We start from the raw sequence: 21158 nt of genomic DNA on the forward strand, positions 1-21158 counted from the left end.
CTTGCCATCACCCCAGCCCCAAGTGTAAACTTTATCAGTCTCTCGTGCCCTCAGTCTGTTCCCTTGTATATCAGTCAGTTGGAAGTGGACTGTGATAAAAAATATAAAAAAACCTTCAAATGCTAATGCCTCACTGCTGGAGTCACACTCTGTGAACAGCTCAGCTGTAGGGTAAACAGGAGGCCACAGAAACAATCACTAATTCAATTAGTATTTAAATTATAGTTTGTTTGTTTTCTTTCTAAAAAGAGGTTGAGACCACTGCAGAAGCGTCCGACTCCACGCGGCATCACCGGTGACATCATCGGCCCTCCACGTGACTCACAGTGAGAGTTTCTCCTGCTGGCTCACCCAACACCCCCACCCACCCATCCACCCCCTCTGTCACCCCCTTTAACTCTCCTGCACTCCGTCTCACCCACTGTTTACACCGTAATTAAAACACAGCCTATAAAAGGCAAAGTCCCCGTTGCCAGACACCACGGTGGGGGTTTGAGCAGCGGGAGGGGGGGTTATAAATCGCTTTGTTGCGGTCCAAACTGTTGCACATTCTTGGGCTGATGCAGGTCCTCCGCTGGGGCAGACAGCAGTCCTGATGATTCATGCAACACCGGCCCGTCTCACCAGACCTGCTTGCACACCACATAGCAGGGAGAGCAACTCATGGAGCAAAGAAATCACCCCATATGGTTCTTATTTGCAAGAATCTTCTCTTCTTTTGTTTATATACATTTCTTTGCAATAATTTGACACTTTTATATATACTTTTATAGCAATAATTTTTGCTTTTCATTGGTAACATCAATGTATTTGTAATAGTATTCAGTTTTAGATGACTTTAGTTAAAATTAATAATGGTCCGATTTCGTTTGAGATATTTATAAGTGCAAATATCGAGTTGCTTTACCCTGAAAGTTGGACTGTGGAATTATAATCACTACAGAATAACATAACCTCTGAGTCTAATTTTGGTTTTAAGACAATAGTCTATGTTTTATTGAACATAATAATTAAAGAAAGTTGGGTTTACACCCCTACCCTGCACTACAATATATAATATATATAATATAAATACATCACATGGAGTTTTGGGATCATTACTTGTGCTTAACTCCAACATGAATCCTCCAAATGTTTCCCGCACGTGCCACTGCGCCGCCAGCATTATGTCCTTAAAAGGAAGTCATAGCGGTCAATAAACGAGCGTCTATAGTGAAATACCGTTTAACTGTGGATGTTTGACCTGTTACCAAGCTTTTATCATTGATATGATACAAAATGATAAATAAATTAAGTATGACGATGTATTTTTTCATTTGACGTGATTTGCGTAATCGAGTTAATTCAGAAGTCTGAAACTTAAGAACTCAGAGGTTTAAATATGTGTAGGGTCGTAGGGTGGAGTATAAACGACAGTCTCACTCATACTTCATGAGTAAATATATTTCTGAATTTAGACAGAGTGGCAGACACATGAAGATAACGGCATAGTGGCTGAGGGGAAGTGGGCAGGCTGAAGTGAACCGGACCGCTGGAAAGGAAAAGTGGGATTGGAGCACTGAGGGAGAGAGGGAGGGAGAGAGAAAGAGAGAGTCAGGGGGAGAGAGAGAGGGAGAGAGAGAGAGGGAGAGTGAGAGGGAGGGAGAAAGAGGCGGACGCTCGACTCCATTAGCCAAGCCAAACCCCGAGGAGGTAGTTTGCGGACTTGGACCAGTTCTTTGGAAATTTTTCTCTATGTTCGAATTAAATACATGATTTAATAAAAAAAGAAATAAAGTTGTTCGGTTACTGCAACGTTGGAAGTTGAAGAGCCACGTTTGGACCCGTGTTAGTTTACTGTTGAAGGTGAGTGAGTGTTAGTAGGATTTCGTCGTCCTCAAAGCGCAGAGTCCTTCAAGCTCCGCGCAGTTTGGACTCCAGATGTATTTGTTTTGCTTTGGTTCTGTATATCGCTTCACTTTTCATTAGATGTTTGTTACATATAAATGTTTGCCTTTGTTTGGGTACAAGACGGGACACAAATGTTCTCTAGCAGCTGAGCCGATAGTTTTCAGCCCGAGTTGTACGTGAAGCAGGGCTGCTTACATAATGGGCCGTAGTCTATTTCTCACTCCCGGTACCGTTAGACACTATAGGGCCTGTAGTGAGGAGGCCTCGCAGGTGAACAGGTCCGTTAAACACGTCTTTTTTTGGCCCGTCCTTTGTCATTTTATGTATTAATCACAGTTATACTCGGTCGACATCGTAGTCTCACAAAAGCCCAGTTAATCCTACACTGGTGGCTTCCGTTCGCGTCCAAAAATGTTTTACATTGATTCGTCTTGAACTTTCCATACTATTATTTTTTTCAATAGTTACAAAGTGAAACCTCAGAATAGTAAGTCGTATTTAAATCTTTCCCGAACGTTTTTTTCATTGGTACTCAGAAATGTAACAGCTTGTGGGTTACCTGTTAACACTGCTAGGTAGGGGAGACCGGGTGTAGTTGTAACATGGGGAGAGTTGTAACACCATCAGTTCCACCCATCACGGATAAGATGGGAGTGATATGATCATTTCAGTAGTTACACAATTCCTCCCTGATCCCACATGGTGAATATCAAGGCTGGAAACAGGTACATGCAGATTGCATAGAGAGAAAAAACAACAGATTTTGAGGTGAGAAAGTTTCTGAATCAAGACTATATTTTGTTTATTACTTATACTATTGCAGATAAAACCATATGAATAATATTACATTAAACTGTAGTTTGTCGGGTAAATTGTGATGCATATTCCCCCTGTTAATTTCAAATCACCTTGCTAATACAGCTAGTTAAACAAGGGCTGACAGGGGTGGGGTGGGTTGTAACAGCTTTAAAAAGTGTTACAACCATCACCTTACATACAACTAAGAAAACTTTCTTTAATAATTTTAAAGAATGCCTAGTCAGTGAAAAAGAGAGACTGACAGGTTCTCCTGCAAATGTTTTTAAAAAAGCATCTGATGGGGTCACAAAGAAGGACAAGTCCGTCAGATCAGTTGCAAAGTCACATGGTATCTGCCATGTAACACACACACACACTGACATTGTTTATTATTTGACCTACATGTTCTTTACACAGGTACATTGTATTAGTGTTCATTAAGCATACATATTGTTAAATAAGTTTGTTCTAACTTACCCCAGCATGGAACACCATGTATTTGACATCAACTCACGAAGGCTGTAATATTTGAAATGAGGTGTCATTTGTAGTAAACAAATGTGTTTACTTTCCATAAAAGTTTGAGAACTCTAGCTCAAAAAATCAGTGAGTTACAGGTGCTGAAGCAAAAAGTGTTACAACCATACCTGGTCTCCCTCTACATTGCATACAGGGGGGACGGTAGGTCAGACCTTTCATTCAACATCGTGGCGGGGATGTTTCTCACAGCGGTGTTTTTACAGAATGGCGCTGGACGGTATCCGGATGCCCGATGGCTGCTACGCCGATGGGACCTGGGAGCTGAAGATGCATGTGACTGACCTCAACAGGGACGTTTCTTTGAGAGTTACCGGCGAAATTCACATCGGTGGAGTAATGTTGAAGCTTGTTGAAAAACTTGGTAAGTGCTTCTGTCCCCTCAAATAACTCTCGGTCAACTGTCCCTATCGGTCTGAGTCCACTAAAGGTCATTCTTCAGGGACTTGTCCAATGACTTGTGAAATTACGATAGTTAATTTACAGTTCAGTGGTGAATGGAGACACACAAATAAGTGTATATAAAGCTTCTGTGAAGTTCTGCATGGTGGCTTGTAGGCCTGTGTGTTGTCATTGTGAATTAAACTAAGGATGATTTAAGGGTTTGTTACTTATAGTCTTCTAGTGAGGTCTGTGTTGGGAGAACGTTTGGGCCCATAGAACCATACCTGCATTGTAATATTGATACGGTCCTTGTTTTGGTAATCCTGTCTTACCAGTTTATAAGTCACTGTAAGAAAGAAAGGCAAAAAAGAAACAAAGAACCAAACATGACCTACATTTTTCTGTAGCAATGGAATATCCGAGTTTGAGAATATTAGTGTTTGAGAATGTTTTGGGCAAATACTTAATATTTGCATTTTCTGTGATGATGTGATTACGTGTTTTTTTTAAAAGCACTGTGGCCTGTCAGGTTTTCCCCTCTGACCTCTGTCTGTCCCCTCTCTGATTGTTTAAGCAAATGTGAACCTTGAAACTGAGTTTAATTCCTTTCTGAATTTGCCCAGAGAACCCATGGCAATGATTAACCCCTAGCAGCAGGACCTTGTGTGCCCCGTGTGCAGCCGTAACGGTGCTCGCTCTACAAGCTCCACGGCTACCCGGCGTCAAACCAGTTTTTTAAATTAAACAAAGAAGTGTGGAGAGACTGTGGTCACCAGGTCGTCACTCTGTTGCCGTGACGTATTCGATGCCAAGTCGTGATGCGTTCCTTGTGTTGTATCTCAGCTGTGGATGTGGGTACCCAGTTAACACGCATGGAAAGTGAGTTCGTAAGTGGAGGATTTGGGATAAAGCCCTACACACACATACACGCACAACCGTATACCTATTTGTGAAAATGTAGCAATTAGTGTTATACGTGTTTTTACAAATGCACACGTTGGACAAGTTCCTGCAGTGTCACTGCGGAAATGAAAAATATCAGAAAGGACAGTATGATTTTGCATAAAAGGATTTATTGTTCCCGAGCTCTTTTGATCTGATAGGCTAGTTTTGTGGTTTCAGAGCTTCCTACCGCTGGCCTTGTTCTAATCTCTGCCTTCACCCTCACTGACAATGTCACCTGTACGAGCTCCAACACCTTTGAGTTGTCCTCATGCGAACACTGTCACATGTTCTTGTGGGCACTGTGATTGGGTACACAGAAGACACATGACTCCGGTCAGATGATTCTCTTTTGTCATGGCTTGCTTGTGCTCTAGTGGGACTAATTTAAGAGGTTCGTCCAGCCTTTTGGTCTTTGAAGAGACACATATAGATGCACATGCCTGTGGCCTGTGAGTTCTCTGCCCGTTGCGGTGTGTCCTGTCCCACTGACATGCTAAGCTTGTCCTTCCAGTCACTGAAGGGCATTGCTAGGTCACACTATTTCCCTGCTGCAGTCGTGTGTATGTAGTTTATAAAAGAACATGTGCATGTGTTTCTCTGAATTGATGCGATTCCTCAGATTCAGTATTAGGACCCCTGGCCATGTTTCTGGAAGGTTTAATTGATTAAAACGTGACTGTCAGCAAAGTGGCTTATTGATTAGGGTGGTTGTTTCCGCCAGATCTTTTCAGTAGAGCATTATTTAAGATTTATTGATCAGGAATGGCAATCACGTGGCGTACCACGTGTGGTTGAAATGGACCAGACTCGGTTTTGATGTATTAACTGCAAGCAGTCAGATATGTTTTAAGATGCAGTGTATTTCACGGCTTATCTTTAATAACTTTTCTTTTAATGTAGCAATGTCTCTTGATTGGCCGTTGAACTCCCCGTTTTTCTGATGGCATCTCCAAATGGACATTTTCTAAAGGATCTGTGTGTACTCGGCTTGAATGAACAACCCTGTCTGAATCTGCAGTGCGTCTTTAAATCTCGTCTCTGTCGCTGAGCAGATGCTGCCACCACAGACGGTACATAAGAATATATAGACATCAGAGATGCAGATAGTGTAGGGGAATTGTTCCCTTTAGGACTGATTAGAATGAGAAAAGGAAATGTCGCTCTCTAATAGAGATCACGTCAGTGGGTGGGCACAGGAGGCATTTGTTGGGGTGTGCTTTACAAGACATTTGCTATTGGGTCAGTGCCATTTGCTCCAAATGTTTGCCAAGCTTTCATCAGCAGTAAAGACAATAAAATGAAGGCAGTTGTGCTAGGTTAATCCATTAGCCTGCTATTTGTGCTGTGTTGGACTATGGAGAAAATTGTTGGGGAAAGGGGTTTGAGGAGAGTGGGGTCATGTGTGCTGGGCCCCAACTGTGTGACGTGAGATGCTCTAACAGAATTCCATAAAAGTCTTCTGCTGAGCAGGAAATGACTTCCAGGGTTTGGCATGTTCCCTGGTCACTGCCGTCATCACGGTATTTTCTGCTGCCTGCTTTAGCTCTCCAGTTCTCTCCTGCGTTGGGCTTACCGAGAATTATTCCTTTTTTAGACCAGAGTTGCTATATTTTGCACATTATGTCATTGTTTCCCTTAAACATCTGAAGAGGAATCATCTGGTCTTATGAGTAAACACAGCTACCTGAAGACCAGACTCTTGCACAAAGGAAAACCAGTGATTTCTGAAGGCCCTTTGTCTGTTGACGAGCTGGGGCTCAGTGTGTTGGGCTCCATTTGTGTAAGCAGCTCATCTTGCTTCCCCCCTGAAGTGTTGGAGAGGTGAAGGTAGCCCATCGACCACAATGGAACAGGGGCTTCCAAGGAAGCGGACGCCATTTAACACAGGATGCAAGAGTTCCGGTGTTGTGTGTGTGTGTGTGTGTGTGTGTGTGATATCCATGTATTGGGGGGTTTTTCAAGCCTGTGTGCTTTCCCAGAATTCATTATATATGTGTTCTGCTAGTAAAAAAGAATGTTATAAGAGATATTTCTGGTTTTTTGGGGTTTTATTTTGTTTTTTGTTTTGCCAGATGCACATGCTCATCATATGCTTCTTTGTTCTGCATTGATTAATTTTCTTAATTGATACTCAGGCCACACATTTCCTTCTTCATGTCCGTGCTGCTACCGTTCTGCTCCTGTAAGCTGATGTGTGTGGCTGGGGTGTACTGTCCCCAGAACTCTCTAATCTATTCCAGAGGAAGTAGTTAGGTTAAGTGGCAGCCCTTCCCTGTGCATCGCCTTCCTGTTGCCCTGATCAAATCCAGCCGTGATTTTTGTTTTTTGTCTTCCGGTCTGTCTGTCTTGTTTCATTTGGGCTGACCCCTATAACATGGCTCCCCTTTGTGCATGTTATTGTGTTGGTCTGGTTGACGATTCATGAGCTGATGTGTTTAAGAGCTTTGGATTCCTAAAATATCCGAGAGTTCTTGGACTTGAAGCCCCCTTCTCTGATTAAGCACCGTCATTATACGTGATCAGAGTGAAGGTGCTTTTCTGCCTCTCCCAGTTTTAAGGTGGGGCTGGAATATACAACACACTAAATCTGCTGGATATGGAGGAAAACAAAATTTCCTTCCAAGAAAATAGCATCTACAAGAGTTGGAGGAATCTCAACTATCTCGCAGGGATTTTAGTCTGGTGTATGTCAGTCTAGTGTAGCATGGTAATGACCAATCAAAGCATGCAACTAACAGCGCATGTCCTATCAGAGTCTCCATCGAGACAACTGCTGGACTTTCCTGTTGGAAGTGTCCACCCAGAATAAATCCATCTGCCTCTCTTTTTTAACTGACCAAGGCAAGCCGATCTCTGATGTCTTGACATGGGACGTTTCCTGATAAATCATAACTGTCACGCTGATTGGGGAGTCTGGTGACGATGTGCTTGGTGAACCTCATTTGTTCTGCATTTCAGTCCCGTGGGACTTCTCTGGCGTTGGTTAATGTCCATGAGATGCTGGGTAATACGATTAGAAGACTTCAACTCTAGCAGAAAATTGTATAAATCTGGAAAACAGGGGGTACTTGTACTGTTTTGGGCCTTAATACAAATGGATGTAAATGGTGTTCTTAAGAAAAAAGCAACCTTATTGCATCAGCCACTAACCCATTTCTGACTGACGGAGATTCTGCAGTGGACGTTCTTGTTGTGAGTTATACATTTCACATAGTTGAAGGCCAACCAAGCTTTGGTTGTGTAGCTTCAAAGCTTCAAACTGAAAGCTGACCTGTTTTGTTCCTGTCTTCGTCATCACTCCCCAACCAGCTGCTGACTGGTATTTGGGGAAAGCCAGTCCGTCTCAACTGGTTTTGGGATGGTGGGTCCTCCTGTATCCAGCTGTCTCTCCTTTTAATCCCCAGGCTACAGAGTGTAAGCTCGGGCCATGGGGTGTAGTGTCACAGAGGAGCTTTGAGCTTCTTTGAAAAGATGGTGAATTTCTCTCTGGTGTGTGTTGTCTGTCATCCTCCCCCTCCTGATCTGGTTAAGGGGATCTCTGCATGTGTCCTCAGGGAGGTTTGAGTGTCTGGAAATTATATTACAGGGACAGTTATTGATCAGGGCTACTCTCAGGGTGACCATGACCCTCACTGGCTCCTACATCACATGATCATGAGGAAGTCCTGAAGAAGAGTGAGACTCGGGCTCATTTGATAGTCACAGTCCTGATCTTCTCAGACTGAAGCACTGTGAAGGTGACTGGGTGCTCTGAAGATTAGCATTTGATTGATTTGGCATCTTCTGGATCACGAAAGGTTAATGTAAAGATGCAGTTTACATTGATTTAAGTGAAACTGGCTACTGCTGGTGAGCTGAGAGTTTAAAATCTATCAAGAGGTTTCTGTCAGAGTCCCTGGCACATATTGGGGCAATCATGGCCTGGTGGTTAGGGAACTGGTCTTGTGACCGGAGGGTCGTGGGTTCGATCCCCAGACCTGAGGCCATGCCTGAGATGCCCCTGAGCAAGGCCCTTAACCCTCAATTGCTCACTTGTATAAAAATGAGATGGAAATGTAAGTCGCTCTGGATAAGGGCGTCTGCCAAATGCCATATATGTAAATATGTAAGTATTGAACTTTTCTTCCATTTCTTTGGAGGAAAAGCATTGGCCTGGTGAAATTCATATTGCTACTGTGAAAATAATAAGCCACAGAATGAAACTGTAGTAACATCTTAAGTGGTACCTGGCAAGCTTTATTCTACATTTATGATGTCACAGCCCTGAAAGTGATGATGTCGTGACAAATACTTGACTAATGTCTTAATTGGTGTGGTACCATAAGTCAATTTGCATTTAAATAACACCCTCCACTCTCGCATATTTTTCTTTGATTATGTAATATAAAGCCCATATTTCATGCTCAGTAGAGTTCTTTTCCTTGCCTGTGCGTGATGCATCGCCATTGATGTCATCTCTCAGTAGGACCTGTTGCATGACACAATACCAGCCTGGTGTTTGACAGCGTCCTGATTCCTCATCTGCTCCACTTCATGCATAACTAATCATCTGACTGCACAAAGCGCATCGCCACCTTGTCTGTTGATGTTTACCTGACCCTTGTCCCAACGAGATAAGGCCTGCATCACATCTCGTCCTCTCGTTCAGAGAGACGGGGGACGCTATCTCTTCAGAATGCGCTGGTCTTTGTCTTCCATCACAACATGACACACACAGCACTGGAGTGTCTGGGCAGTTGCCTCGGCAACACAAAGTGCTTAAGGTGACCAACCTCTATGGATTTCATCAGCTAATGCTATCCGTTAGCCCCTCCTGCTTTGCGCGTGTGCCTGCTGTATGATTCCATTAGATCTGAATGTGTAATAGAACAGTAATGACTGAGCGAATAGGGACCATCGCAGGGTGATGGAGGTGGACGAAGAGTAAATGTAAACATCCCTCCCGTAAACGTCCGCTTTGATCCAAGGCTGCTCGACGTGTTCGCCATTAATCTGCCTTTATAACCAGCTCGGATCTATACCCGTCCCAGGCGAAACGGCACGCGTTTGGGAACCTGTCAGTACTAAAGTGCATCAGCGGCGCTTTCAATCGATCCCCACGTGGTCGATCAATAATCGGTGTTTGTCGCTGATTTTGTACCTGCTGTTTGAGAGATTTTTGCCTGCGCTCCTCAATACATCAAACACTTAGCTGTGCTCTGTGCATGGACGGGACTCTTGAAACGGTCTGCTGCACAAAGCGGTCTTTCAGGCCAGCGTCGGCGTTGGGGAGCGGTGCGCGTGCGCCGTGATGGAGCAGGACGCGTGTGCTGTTTCTCCCCCTCCCCCGCAGCTTGGCTTCATTCATGACGTTTGTTCCTGTTCGGACATTTTGGGAATGACATTTTCACAACATTACACTCATAATGGGGATCAGCAGCATCTAGATGCTTCGTCTTCTGCTTCAGGTCTCGCCAACGATCTGTAATGTGTGCAAAGTGATTTTATAGCCGTCTGCGAACGTGGAAAGCCACATCGTGTGTGCATTTAAACTGTTGCTTTTAGTTGAGTTAAATGTGTAAGACCTGCAATAGGTGACTGTGTTGTGCTTGACCGTCAAACACAGATGAGTCACTAGTGCAGAGGCAGATGGGCCAGTTTGCCCGTGTTTCCTGCAGAGGTCATAAAATATCAAGCGCCAGCCCTGCATTCTACACACCCAATTACTTAGCCCTGCTTTCATTTATCTACAGCATTACGTCATACCCTGGCTGCTTGTATTTTTAGCTGGGACTCACCATTGGCCAGCAACAGATCGAATTACCAGGTTTTCTCCAGGCTGGTTGATGGATGACTGTTGGATCAGCCTCCCTCCACGCCCATCATAGTGCTGTTGGGGTAGGAACTGGAAGTGGAGACCCATGGGGAGTATGCTAGGGGCTGTAGCACTTGTGCGTGTGCGCGCGCACGGATATTCGTGCAATATAGCTGAGCACACTGATTAAGACTAGAATTTAAATGATGCTACCAAGTGCGTCTGATGATGTGTCTAGTGCTTTCTTTCTTGTTTTCTTCTTGCATGCATTTCTCCCCTTTAACTCAACCCTTAACCCTTTATGCAGAGAACATGCGGCAGTAGATCGCTTTATGGTAGATCACAGTGGATCACTGCATGGTAGATCACTTTGTGGTGCACTTTGATGCTGAGCAGAAATGAACCAGCTCCACCCAAACACACCCAGGCTCCCTGCAGCACACACAAGCAGGAGCAATGATGCTTAGGGCTTTGTTTTTCTTTAAAGGTGCCATTACCAGAGTAATGGGAGATTTGATTTTATTTGATAGTGAAAGCCTTTGAAGTCTTGAAGCTGCATTAAACAAATGGCGCGTATCTGTTTTGTTAAACTGAAGATGTTGGCTAGGGACACGCTCTGCTCACAATACAAGAGTACAAAGTTCCCATCATGGAAGCGTGCTGTGTATTCTGGGTACTGGAGTCAGAGACATTGAGTAGGTATGATTTGGGCGGCTGTTAGGACCTGATGTCTGTACTACCGGTACAGGTGTTCATGGTGTTTACACCCACCTTATAGACCACATTCAGCTACTGTCAAACAACACTACAGGAACCCTGTAGTCTTTTATTGCATAAGCTGAAAATGAACCGTAAGATTTCACGCTGGCTAGGCAAAGTCCGTTGCTCTTCTGCAGGGTGGAGGATTTTTCTCCCAGTGCTTCTGTATGGTATGACTGACATGAGCAGTAGTCACTTTTAGAGGGTGACTATACCAAGGATGGATGGTGCTTCACCCCTGTGCTCCACCCTTATATCTATACCACCATGCATCTGAATTGGCCAATGGAGACAGAGTCACGGCACCTAAGCTGCTGGTCTGAGCCTCCAAAGTTCACAGAGAACACGGGCCCGTCCCTCTCTGCATGTGTGTGGTGACATGAGCTGTTCGTTTCTCCTACTGCCGTCACCAGCCGTGTATTCTATAGATATCCTCATTTTCCAGTTTGTTTCAGAGGTGAAGTTGAATTAACCCTTCATTGATTTTTCCTACAGACTCAGCTATATTCTGTAATCGCCATATATTCCCACAGTATGAGGTTTTAGAGATGTGAGCAGTTTGTGCCGCCACAGACCGTACGGAGCGGACGAGGCTGTAACTAAATGGAAACGGTGTGGTTTAGCGAGGCCCGTGTCCGAACGTGGCAGTGCCAGCGCTGTGGTGGAGAAACTCTGAGTCAGTAGCTTCTTGAAAGAAGTGCGGGTCGACGCAGGCGGAGGGAGACGCAGGCGTACAGGGGCGCGCCGAGGTCGCTGTGCGTCCCTCCGCCTGCCTGCAGTCGTGCCGGAGCGCTGACATCAGCGCTGGAGCGGGAATACGTGCTCCTCCCTCCCTCTAGTCAGTGACGTGGGTGCGTATCGGGTTCACCTCCCCGCCAGACGGTTCTGTTGGCTCATTCTGAATGGTGATTCAGTTTAGTGATTCATTTGGCCCGTTCACTTCCAGATGTCTGTACGCTATCCGGCTTGATGTTTGAATCAGTCTGTGTAGTTCTCCATTTGTTCGTTTTAATAAACGCGAGAGGGTTGGGCTCATTACACTGAACATTTGTATTATCCGCCCACAAACTACTCCATTACTCATTCGCTTAGAGGTCTGTAGGGAAGTGACTGACTCCTCCTCCTGAAGTCAACGCGGTGTGACGGACACGTCCAGACTTTAGCCCCGCCTACACAGAGCGGGGAAGCCAGCTGTCTCCAACAGCCCTTAATCCCTGTGGACTTGGACTTTCCTTGGAGGGCGGGCAGCGGTTCTTCTGCGACTTGCGATCGCAGCTCTGCTCTGCTATTGTCAGCCTACAACATCAAGGAGACAAACAGGTTTTGGGTGCAAGGTCTCCACTTACAGACTCCACAATCGGCCTCGGGAACAAAGGCGAAGGCTTGAACCTGATCTCCTCGCCGTGTCACGCAAGCAGCACTGTTCTGCTGCAGCGTTCCCCCGGGCCAACCCTCCTCGTGTGTGCTTAGGCCTCTGTGCTGTGGCGTCTCTGATTCAGCCTGCCTGTAAATGCTGTTCCTGCCTAGACTCAGTAGAGATACTGCCCAAGAACCAGCAGGCACCATCACCCTAGTTAAAGCTATGGATCTGGGCTATCCAAGTGGTGTTTTCACTCACTCATTATCATTGTTTACCTCTTCTAGACCTCTTCAGTCTGAATTCGCCACTCTGTTTCTTAGCTGTGTAGTTTCTTAGCTGTGGTCCTGTTTGACCATTTCCTTTTCCTAGTCTTTGGTAGGCTTCTCTGATGGGTACCTGTCTGACTCTCCGTCGTGTGTGTGTGTGTTGTGTAGATGTGAAGAAGGACTGGTCAGACCATGCACTGTGGTGGGAGAAGAAGAAGACATGGTTGCTGAAGACTCACTGGACGCTGGATAAGTACGGCATCCAGGCAGACGCCCGCCTGCTCTTCACGCCCCAGCACAAACTGCTGCGTCTGCAGCTGCCCAACATGAAACACATGAAGGTCAAGGTGAACTTCTCCGACCGCGTCTTCAAGGCAGTGTCCGACATCTGCAAAACCTTCAGTAAGTGCCCCTTTCTATCGTCACAGGCAGAAATGGTGTTCGCTTGAGTCTGTGTACAGTGCTGTTTATTTCCTTTCTGTTCTTATAACTTTCCTGTTTTGTTTGTTTTCTGACACTCTTGAGGCCGTCATGGACTATGTTACTTTGTGGTTTTTCAGTGGTTTCTTGCCTCAAATAGTATCCATGCCCTTGGGGGACGGCTAAAAACAGCTCCAAATCCTATTTCACAACAGTACTTGCTTAGTAATACAGCAGATAAGAGTTTCTTATACCATGTCCATATTTAGCTCAAATGAGCTTCTGAGCCCGGAATTTAGAAGCTAGTCACTCTGTGAGTATCTGACTAAATCAATGATCTGCTCATGCTGAGCTGGTATTGCTGGTCAAACATTGCTTTATTCATTTCAGTGTTGTTTCAGTGTAGTCTAGCAGATTATATAGATTTAGTTTATAAATATAGTTATTATAACTATAGTTATTTTTGTTATTAAATTTTTTTTTGGCTATCTATGTTTGTTTGTGTAGTTTGTAGACCTCTTTATTATAAAGGAGAATAACAATCATGGGTGGTAAACTTCTGATACAATACGGTGGACTTTTCTGTTTGTTACTAGACAAAAGTGTGCCAGGAAAAACGCCTCTGCCCTTCTCCAAGTTTGGCATGCTTCTGCCTCTGCCATAATAAATCTATTTTCGCCCTTGAGTGATTCAGGTCGTATCGCTCTTGGCTGACTTTGCGCATGCCTGAGTGACGTATGGTAACTTACGGTGGCTGGGGAGGGTCATTTGGATGGCTGCACTCTTCTTTTTAAAAGTATTAGGCAAATTAGGTGAGAAGAGAAATGAAAGGCAAGATTCCTAAGAGGCATCAGTTTTGTGGATCCTGCTTTTTGAGATTGACAGAAACGCTTGTGCTCCATTATTCTCTGCCTGAAAGGCCTTTTTCCATGAGCTCGGCGTGACTCTTGGTTTGGCAAGTTCCTAGACTTGATCCTATTGCCCGTCGCCGATCTGGATGGGACAGGAAGTTTACAGCCAGCCAACGGCCTCAGCTGCAGACAGACTGAGTGCTGGATTCTCCGTGCAGCTGTGCGTGAGACTGCTCTCACACGCCGGCCTGACCCAGTGATGGACGCGTCTGAGAAACAGAACATTCCTTAAATCAGTTGGTTATGCAGTAGCAGGTTCCCAGTGCTCTGGGTATTGCGGAGTTCGCTACCCCACTGGCGTGGCTAATGGGCTGCGTTGGGGGTGGGTGGGAGGGGGGTGCACTTTTGGAAACCAGCCTGGCCCAGTCTGGATGTGCTGCCACAATGTACCATAATCTCAGCCTGGATCTTCCTGCTTGTATCTGTCAAACTCCATATTGGTCTGAGTTACTATAAACGGATAGATTTGTACCTTTGAATTGTGGGTGTGCAGAAGGGCAAATGAATGCTAGCTGCCAGTTATCCACTAATTATTCGCTACGCTGTAACGATTCGTTTTCAAATGTCCATACTCTGTTTGGCTGAAGGAAGCGAGTGTTCATAGCTTTAAGCAACATTGAGTCAGGCACATGCAAAACAGCCATTAGGTAGTGATTAACTTTACCTTTAAGTACATTCTTGTAACCTCGACAGCGTTCACAGCTAAGCCCCAGTGAGTGCTGGCTATAAGGGCAGTCTGTTTAACTTTCTGCTTCTTCTGTCCTACTCACCCAACAAATGGCCCCTTGTGTAAAATGCCACAGAAAGACCACAGATCTACTTGGGCCTTAGGAACAGGCATTTTTGTCATGGTTCAGATTCACTATAGTCACACACACAAGATAAAACTGGTAGAATATTATGGGCTGCCATATGTAAACAACTGTTACAACTTATAGACAACCTATTATATATTTTTTTAAATCATTTAAACCACTAAACATATTAGACAGGCAAAAGTGTTGGCACTCACTGGAAATTTTTACCAAAAATTTTGAAAAATTACCTATACATGTCAAACATATAGTACTGGTAAATATGAATATTAATGCAAAATGTAAATGTTAAATATAAATACTAAATGCATATCTTGAATGTTGATGTAGGAATCATGCAAACATGTATATACACCTTCTGTGAGAATGAAAGGCACATGAACCTCTACCAGGAGCAAACAGCAGGACCAATGGCTGTTAAAATGCCCCATGTAGTCAATTATGTTGTGCACATATTAAGCCATTATTTCTTTTAAATCTCTACAGTAAATACTTGTTCTGTCTAAATGTGTAGAAATTGAGTTCAATATTTTATTAATATATGGAATCTAGCTATGAAAAATTACACCTCTCCTTCTGAGCCTGGGTAGCACACTTCAGGGCTGCAATGTGCCTCCATTTTGAGTGTTTCTAAAAGGTTTATATACTAACCTTTTCTCCACAGTTGGACCCAGTCTTCCTAATACTAAAGAGAGAGCACTAATTAATTGTGGCTAGATGTACTTCCATTTGATTGGGTCCTGGTGTTTCTGTGGTGCTGGGGGTGTGGCTGCTCCTCACAGCCAATCGAACAGCCCACCTGTGGCCTCGTTGGCCGTCCAGGACTCGGACAGATGGGGCTGAGGGTGTCAAACCTTGAACTGGAGCCGAGCATCCAGTGGCTGAGCTGGGAAGATATTCAGCCTTAATGTCAAAAGTTTCTTCACAGGCTCATATTGTCCAAACAGCAAATCTTTGTGTTTTTTCAAGCCTTGCATTCTCTAAAATCATGTCGCCTTGTGAATTGCAAATTATCAGTTATAATACTTCTGTAATGCGTAGAACGGTGAATAACTAGCAACTAGGGGTGAACTGTTTTAAAAGGCAGAAGGAACTGAGGCTTAAATTAACGGGTACTCCCATTAAAGCTCCATTAGGGACTCCAAATTGAAAATGTAATTGACACATTTACATTAATATCATTTAACAGAAAGGTTCATCAATGTATTATTGACTAATTAAATGAACTAATTAGTTTAAAAATTGATCTAGCTTCCTGAATAATAATTTAGTAGACAGTCTAGGCAGAAGTGGGTCAATGCGAATGACCAGGATTTCATGTCTGTCTTGGGTCTCATTACACATCCCTTTAAAACACTTCCCTTACTTTCGATACCTTGTTGCTAGATAATCTCTAATGGTACAAGGGTTCTGCCAGTGACGTAGTCATGACTGGACCCATCAGACTAGCTGCTGGTTTAACAGGTGACTCCCCTGCACTCTGCACTGGCACTAGAGGTCGGTGCACCTAAGGCTGCATTATGCTTCATTTTCTGGAACTGGGATTTTGTCCTTCGGTTTACAAACATAAAGCTTTGTGTTTCGTACTATTACTCATTCAGCTGGGGACAGCAGAGATCTGCTGTTTGTCTGCTTGCATATGGCTGTATAAGGGAGGAGGGGGTGGGGCAGGAGAGAGAGAGAGAGAGAGGGAGAGAGAGAGAGAGAGAGAGGGAGGGAGGGAGAGAGAGAACACTACCATCTGGTAGTTCTTAAAACCTCTGGAATGCTTTTGCTGTAGTAACAAACTAAACAAGCAATTCTCGCTAAGCCAAGAAATTCCCTCCCACCCCCTCATCACACACACCCCCCAGTGGAAAAGCAGTTTGGTTCAGGCTGTCCTGAACGAGGCCTTAATAAAGACTAATGAGCTCTTCTCAAGACACCAGGCAGCAGTCGATAAGACTGCTCTAGCAGTAGCCAGCTTCATCCAAACGTTTCTGCGTAGACCAATATGTCCAGACAGTGTGTCAAGTGGGCCTACAACGGCTGGATATTTATCCAATGGAAATGTCTGCTGGCTGCATCTTCCTCTACATGAAACGCATTCTTAAATGTCAGAATTCATTATCAATGTTGATTGATAGCTGTTCTGGGTCCAGGCAGCAGAGATGGGGGTGAAGAGTGGGTCTGCTCTCGCCATCACAGTCTGAGGAACGCTCCTCCCCCGACCCGCTCCTCATCCCCCCCCAGCACTGGGAGTACTGGGAGGACGCTGGAGAGCCTTGACCAATCTCACTCACCCAGTAGGCTGCAAGCTCCCAGTACCACCCTGTAGGGCTACACATCCTCCCGTCTTTAAACCCAGCAGTCCTGTAGTGGGTGGTACAATCAATGCCTGTCTGTGAATTAGATTTTGAGGAGATTCATTTGTTTTCAACAGCAGTGCTATCAGAATATCATATTGGGGCCAACCTACATCATTTCCAGGTGGCACAGTTCGTGTAAAGCTGTATACAAGGGTTTGTTGATTCTCATGCCTTCTTGTAGAGTATATCTTGACATATTTTTAAAAGGCAGCTGTTTTATGGGCTACTCAGACCACTTTGTTTTCATTGTGTTTGTGTTCTCATAACTGTGGTCTTCCATTTAGGGTGTATGACACCGCAGGCTGGGAGCTAAACTACTCTCTCTCCTCCCAGTTGTCTTTGCAAAGTGCAAGAGTAGAAGATGCTCTGGCAGGGTCACTCCAGAGGTCGCATTCATCCAGAAACGAACATTTGAACTTCGCTGATTAATGTTGAAAATGTCATCATTATTCCTTTCCACCCAGTAGCAGCATCATCAGAACCCACCATGTCTTATTGTTTGACAGTTTACAAACATTTCAGTAGTTATCAGCACACTGAGCAGTTAGCCGGTCCAACTGTCAGTCCTAATGAATCTCGGATATTCACAACAGTCGCCTGTTTTATCTCTGCTCAAGTAATCGCCATTACAGTTTATTGTGTTGATCATTTCTGTCAACTGTGTGTGTGTGTGTGTGTAAGCAGCAGTCCTAACACCCTTTCTCTTATTTGGGAGAAAGTGTGATGGTGTGGTTTTGAAAGATGCCTTTCTTGTTGTTTTCATTACCTTTGCACCAGTGTTTGTTCTTCTGCTGTGGCCTCCTTGAGATTTTCTTCTCCGCTCATTCTTTACCTCCCAGAATGCTGAGGTTTTTCGTGAGTCTGCATTTAACCCATCTCTAAGTGTTCTCTTTGCACAGGAGTCTGGCTAACTGCGTGGGGTTCTGCAGGCCCGCGTGGTGCGCAGCTGCCTGACTGTGGCCCGCTCTCCACAACTGTCCCCACAGTAATCCTCTTTGTCTTGCAGATATCCGCCATCCCGAGGAGCTGTCTCTGCTGCGCAAGCCGCGGGACCCCAAGAAGAAGAAGAAAAAGCTGGAAGAAGCAGAGGAGGAGGCCCTGGAACTGGAAGGGCCTCTACTCACCCCTGGGTCAGGTACATACGCCCCCTCTACCTGTACTCACCCCTGGGTCAGGTACATACGCCCCCCTCTACCTCTACTCACCCCTGGGTCAGGTACATACGCCCCCCTCTACCTCTACTCACCCCTGGGTCAGGTACATACGCCCCCTCTACCTGTACTCACCCCTGGGTCAGGTACATACGCCCCCCTCTACCTGTACTCACCCCTGGGTCAGGTACATACGCCCCCTCTACCTGTACTCACCCCTGGGTCAGGTACATACGCCCCCCTCTACCTGTACTCACCCCTGGGTCAGGTACATACGCCCCCCTCTACCTGTACTCACCCCTGGGTCAGGTACATACGCCCCCTCTACCTCTACTCACTCCTGGGTCAGGTACATACGCCCCCTCTACCTGTACTCACCCCTGGGTCAGGTACATACGCCCCCTCTACCTCTACTCACCCCTGGGTCAGGTACATACGCCCCCTCTACCTCTACTCACTCCTGGGTCAGGTACATACGCCCCCTCTACCTCTACTCACTCCTGGGTCAGGTACATACGCCCCCTCTACCTGTACTCACCCCTGGGTCAGGTACATACGCCCCCCTCTACCTGTACTCACCCCTGGGTCAGGTACATACGCCCCCTCTACCTCTACTCACTCCTGGGTCAGGTACATACGCCCCCTCTACCTGTACTCACCCCTGGGTCAGGTGCATACGCCCCCTCTACCTCTACTCACTCCTGGGTCAGGTACATACGCCCCCTCTACCTCTACTCACTCCTGGGTCAGGTACATACGCCCCCCTCTACCTGTACTCACCCCTGGGTCAGGTACATACGCCCCCCTCTACCTGTACTCACCCCTGGGTCAGGTACATACGCCCCCTCTACCTCTACTCACTCCTGGGTCAGGTACATATGCCCCCTCTACCTCTACTCACTCCTGGGTCAGGTACATACGCCCCCTCTACCTCTACTCACTCCTGGGTCAGGTACATACGCCCCCCTCTACCTGTACTCACCCCTGGGTCAGGTACATACGTCCCCCTCTACCTGTACTCACCCCTGGGTTGGACACAAACTTCAAGGAAAGGATGTATATGTTCCTTCAGCAGGATAGAAAGACCATTTGAGCCTTGGATGTGATGTCGGTGGAGACGTATATGGTGAAAATCACTTGGTAACGTCTCTCTGTAATGGTTTGTGTGGTTGACTTAGAATAACTAAATCTCGTTTGTTATCCTCCAAGAGACCGCTCCAGTAAGACCCTGTGGGATTGGAACTAGCGTCTGATTTGCAGTCGTACTAGTCTTTAGCTGTGGGGACCGAATGGTTTAGATTCCGCACATATTTGGTCATGCTGCCATTTTGAAACGGAGCAGGCAGCCATCATGCTACACCCCACGGTGATGAAGCAAGCTCACTTTCAGAAGCACCAGGGTGAGCCACTATCTCAGGCAGAGTTGCAGCCAAGCTCTGTGAATGGAGCTCATTGTCCCACACATGCCCCGCCCTGGGGCCCCCGAGCAGGCATCCCACACGCAGGCCCGGCCTACAGGCCCCAGGGCCCAAGCAGAAGGGGCGTCTGCGCAGCGGCACCGTTTCTGGGCTCGGGTCTTCACCGTCAATCTGGCTCTTGTTCCTCCACTATTGGCATTTAACCTCGGCGCGACCCCTATTAGAATAGAGCAGGGGTCCTGCATGGTGCTTCAAGGCTATAAGAGATTTCCATGTTTTCCTCCACAAAGGCTCTTGTTAATGGGGGACTGTGGGGTTGGGGTGTGTTGTGGGGGGGGGGGGGGGGGGGGGGGGGGGGTGGGGTAGACACAGGGGCTGTAATCGGAGCTTCTCGTACACAAACCGCCATGGGCCGTTCCCTCTCAACAGGAAGCGAGTTCGAGCGCTACTGTTTACTCTCAGTCGGGAAGGGCTTGGCTGGGCCGATAAGAATCCCAGCCTTGCAGTGGCCCAGGAGGAGTGGGGGGCTCTCCTCCACCCATCATCAGGGGGACGCGCTCTCTGCCGACTGCACCTCTCCCCACGCATAGCAGCTCCTCAGAGTTGTGAATGAGAGGGGCAGGCATGCTTTTGTAGGCGGCCCGCCCGTCTCCTCGTCCTGCACGGGGAGAATCGGCTCCCGTCCTGCGCCATTCCTCTCGGGTGAGGCAAAGGATCATGGGATTCCCAGCCCTGCCGCTGACTGTGCTGCTCCGAACAACCAGACCTGATGGAGACTTGGGGCTCGGATAGCTTGGCCTCCCCGCTGTGGCTAATTTAGTCCACTGACTGAATCATAGACGCTAGTGGGTGCCTGGCGGCAGGTTTCATGCATTCTCAGTGTGCTGGCCAGCACTGACTTGGGCAAACTGAGTCACCCGCTGAGACCTCGGATCGGTTTCCTTCATTGGGATGTCCAGTTCTTTCTCATGATCTTTAACTTTTCCCTTTTCTCCTGCCTGTTAATCTCTTTAATCTGTCCTCTTTTTTTGTTCCTTTTCCTCCTGCTTTTCCCCCTTTTTCTCTCCTCCAGCGTCTGAGGTTATATACATCGGACCTGTGAAAGGTAAGACTTCCTGCTTCTCTGTGCTCCTCTGCGCTGCTTCCTTCACGTCCCCTCACCTGGCCGCACCTGCTCACCTGGCCGCTAACGAGCAGAGGTGGATCCGGGGGAGGGTCCATCCTGCCGATGGAGGTCATGCGACCCAACATGCCTATGTGTGACACGGATGAGTTCCGCTCACGGTTGTTTTTGTTTTGCTTTTCACGTGTTTTCCAAAATACTAATGTTACGGAGACATTCACCTCTCTGACGGACATGAA

The 21158-nt window shown here is 46.3% G+C and overlaps 1 protein-coding gene across 5 annotated transcripts in view; it reads left to right on the forward strand.

Annotated features, from left to right (window-relative positions):
- Positions 1 to 1641: 1641 nt before the first annotated feature.
- Positions 1642 to 21158, forward strand: part of fermt2 (FERM domain containing kindlin 2) — a 30206-nt gene continuing 10689 nt past the window's right edge. The window contains exons 1-6 of one of the 5 annotated variants that reach the window (XM_076977633.1): positions 1642 to 1845; positions 3432 to 3589; positions 12902 to 13135; positions 18234 to 18402; positions 18485 to 18807; positions 20869 to 20901. In XM_076977633.1, the coding sequence (XP_076833748.1) occupies positions 3433 to 3589; positions 12902 to 13135; positions 18234 to 18402; positions 18485 to 18807; positions 20869 to 20901 (916 nt within the window). In that variant the 5' untranslated portion in view covers positions 1642 to 1845; position 3432. The remainder of the gene's footprint in view (positions 1846 to 3431; positions 3590 to 12901; positions 13136 to 18233; positions 18403 to 18484; positions 18808 to 20868; positions 20902 to 21158) is intronic. The other 4 variants (XM_076977634.1, XM_076977635.1, XM_076977636.1 and 1 more) reach the window with 4 other exon arrangements.

Source organism: Brachyhypopomus gauderio, chromosome 17 (genome assembly GCF_052324685.1).
Source record: "Brachyhypopomus gauderio isolate BG-103 chromosome 17, BGAUD_0.2, whole genome shotgun sequence".
Classification (NCBI taxonomy): Eukaryota; Metazoa; Chordata; class Actinopteri; order Gymnotiformes; family Hypopomidae; genus Brachyhypopomus; species Brachyhypopomus gauderio.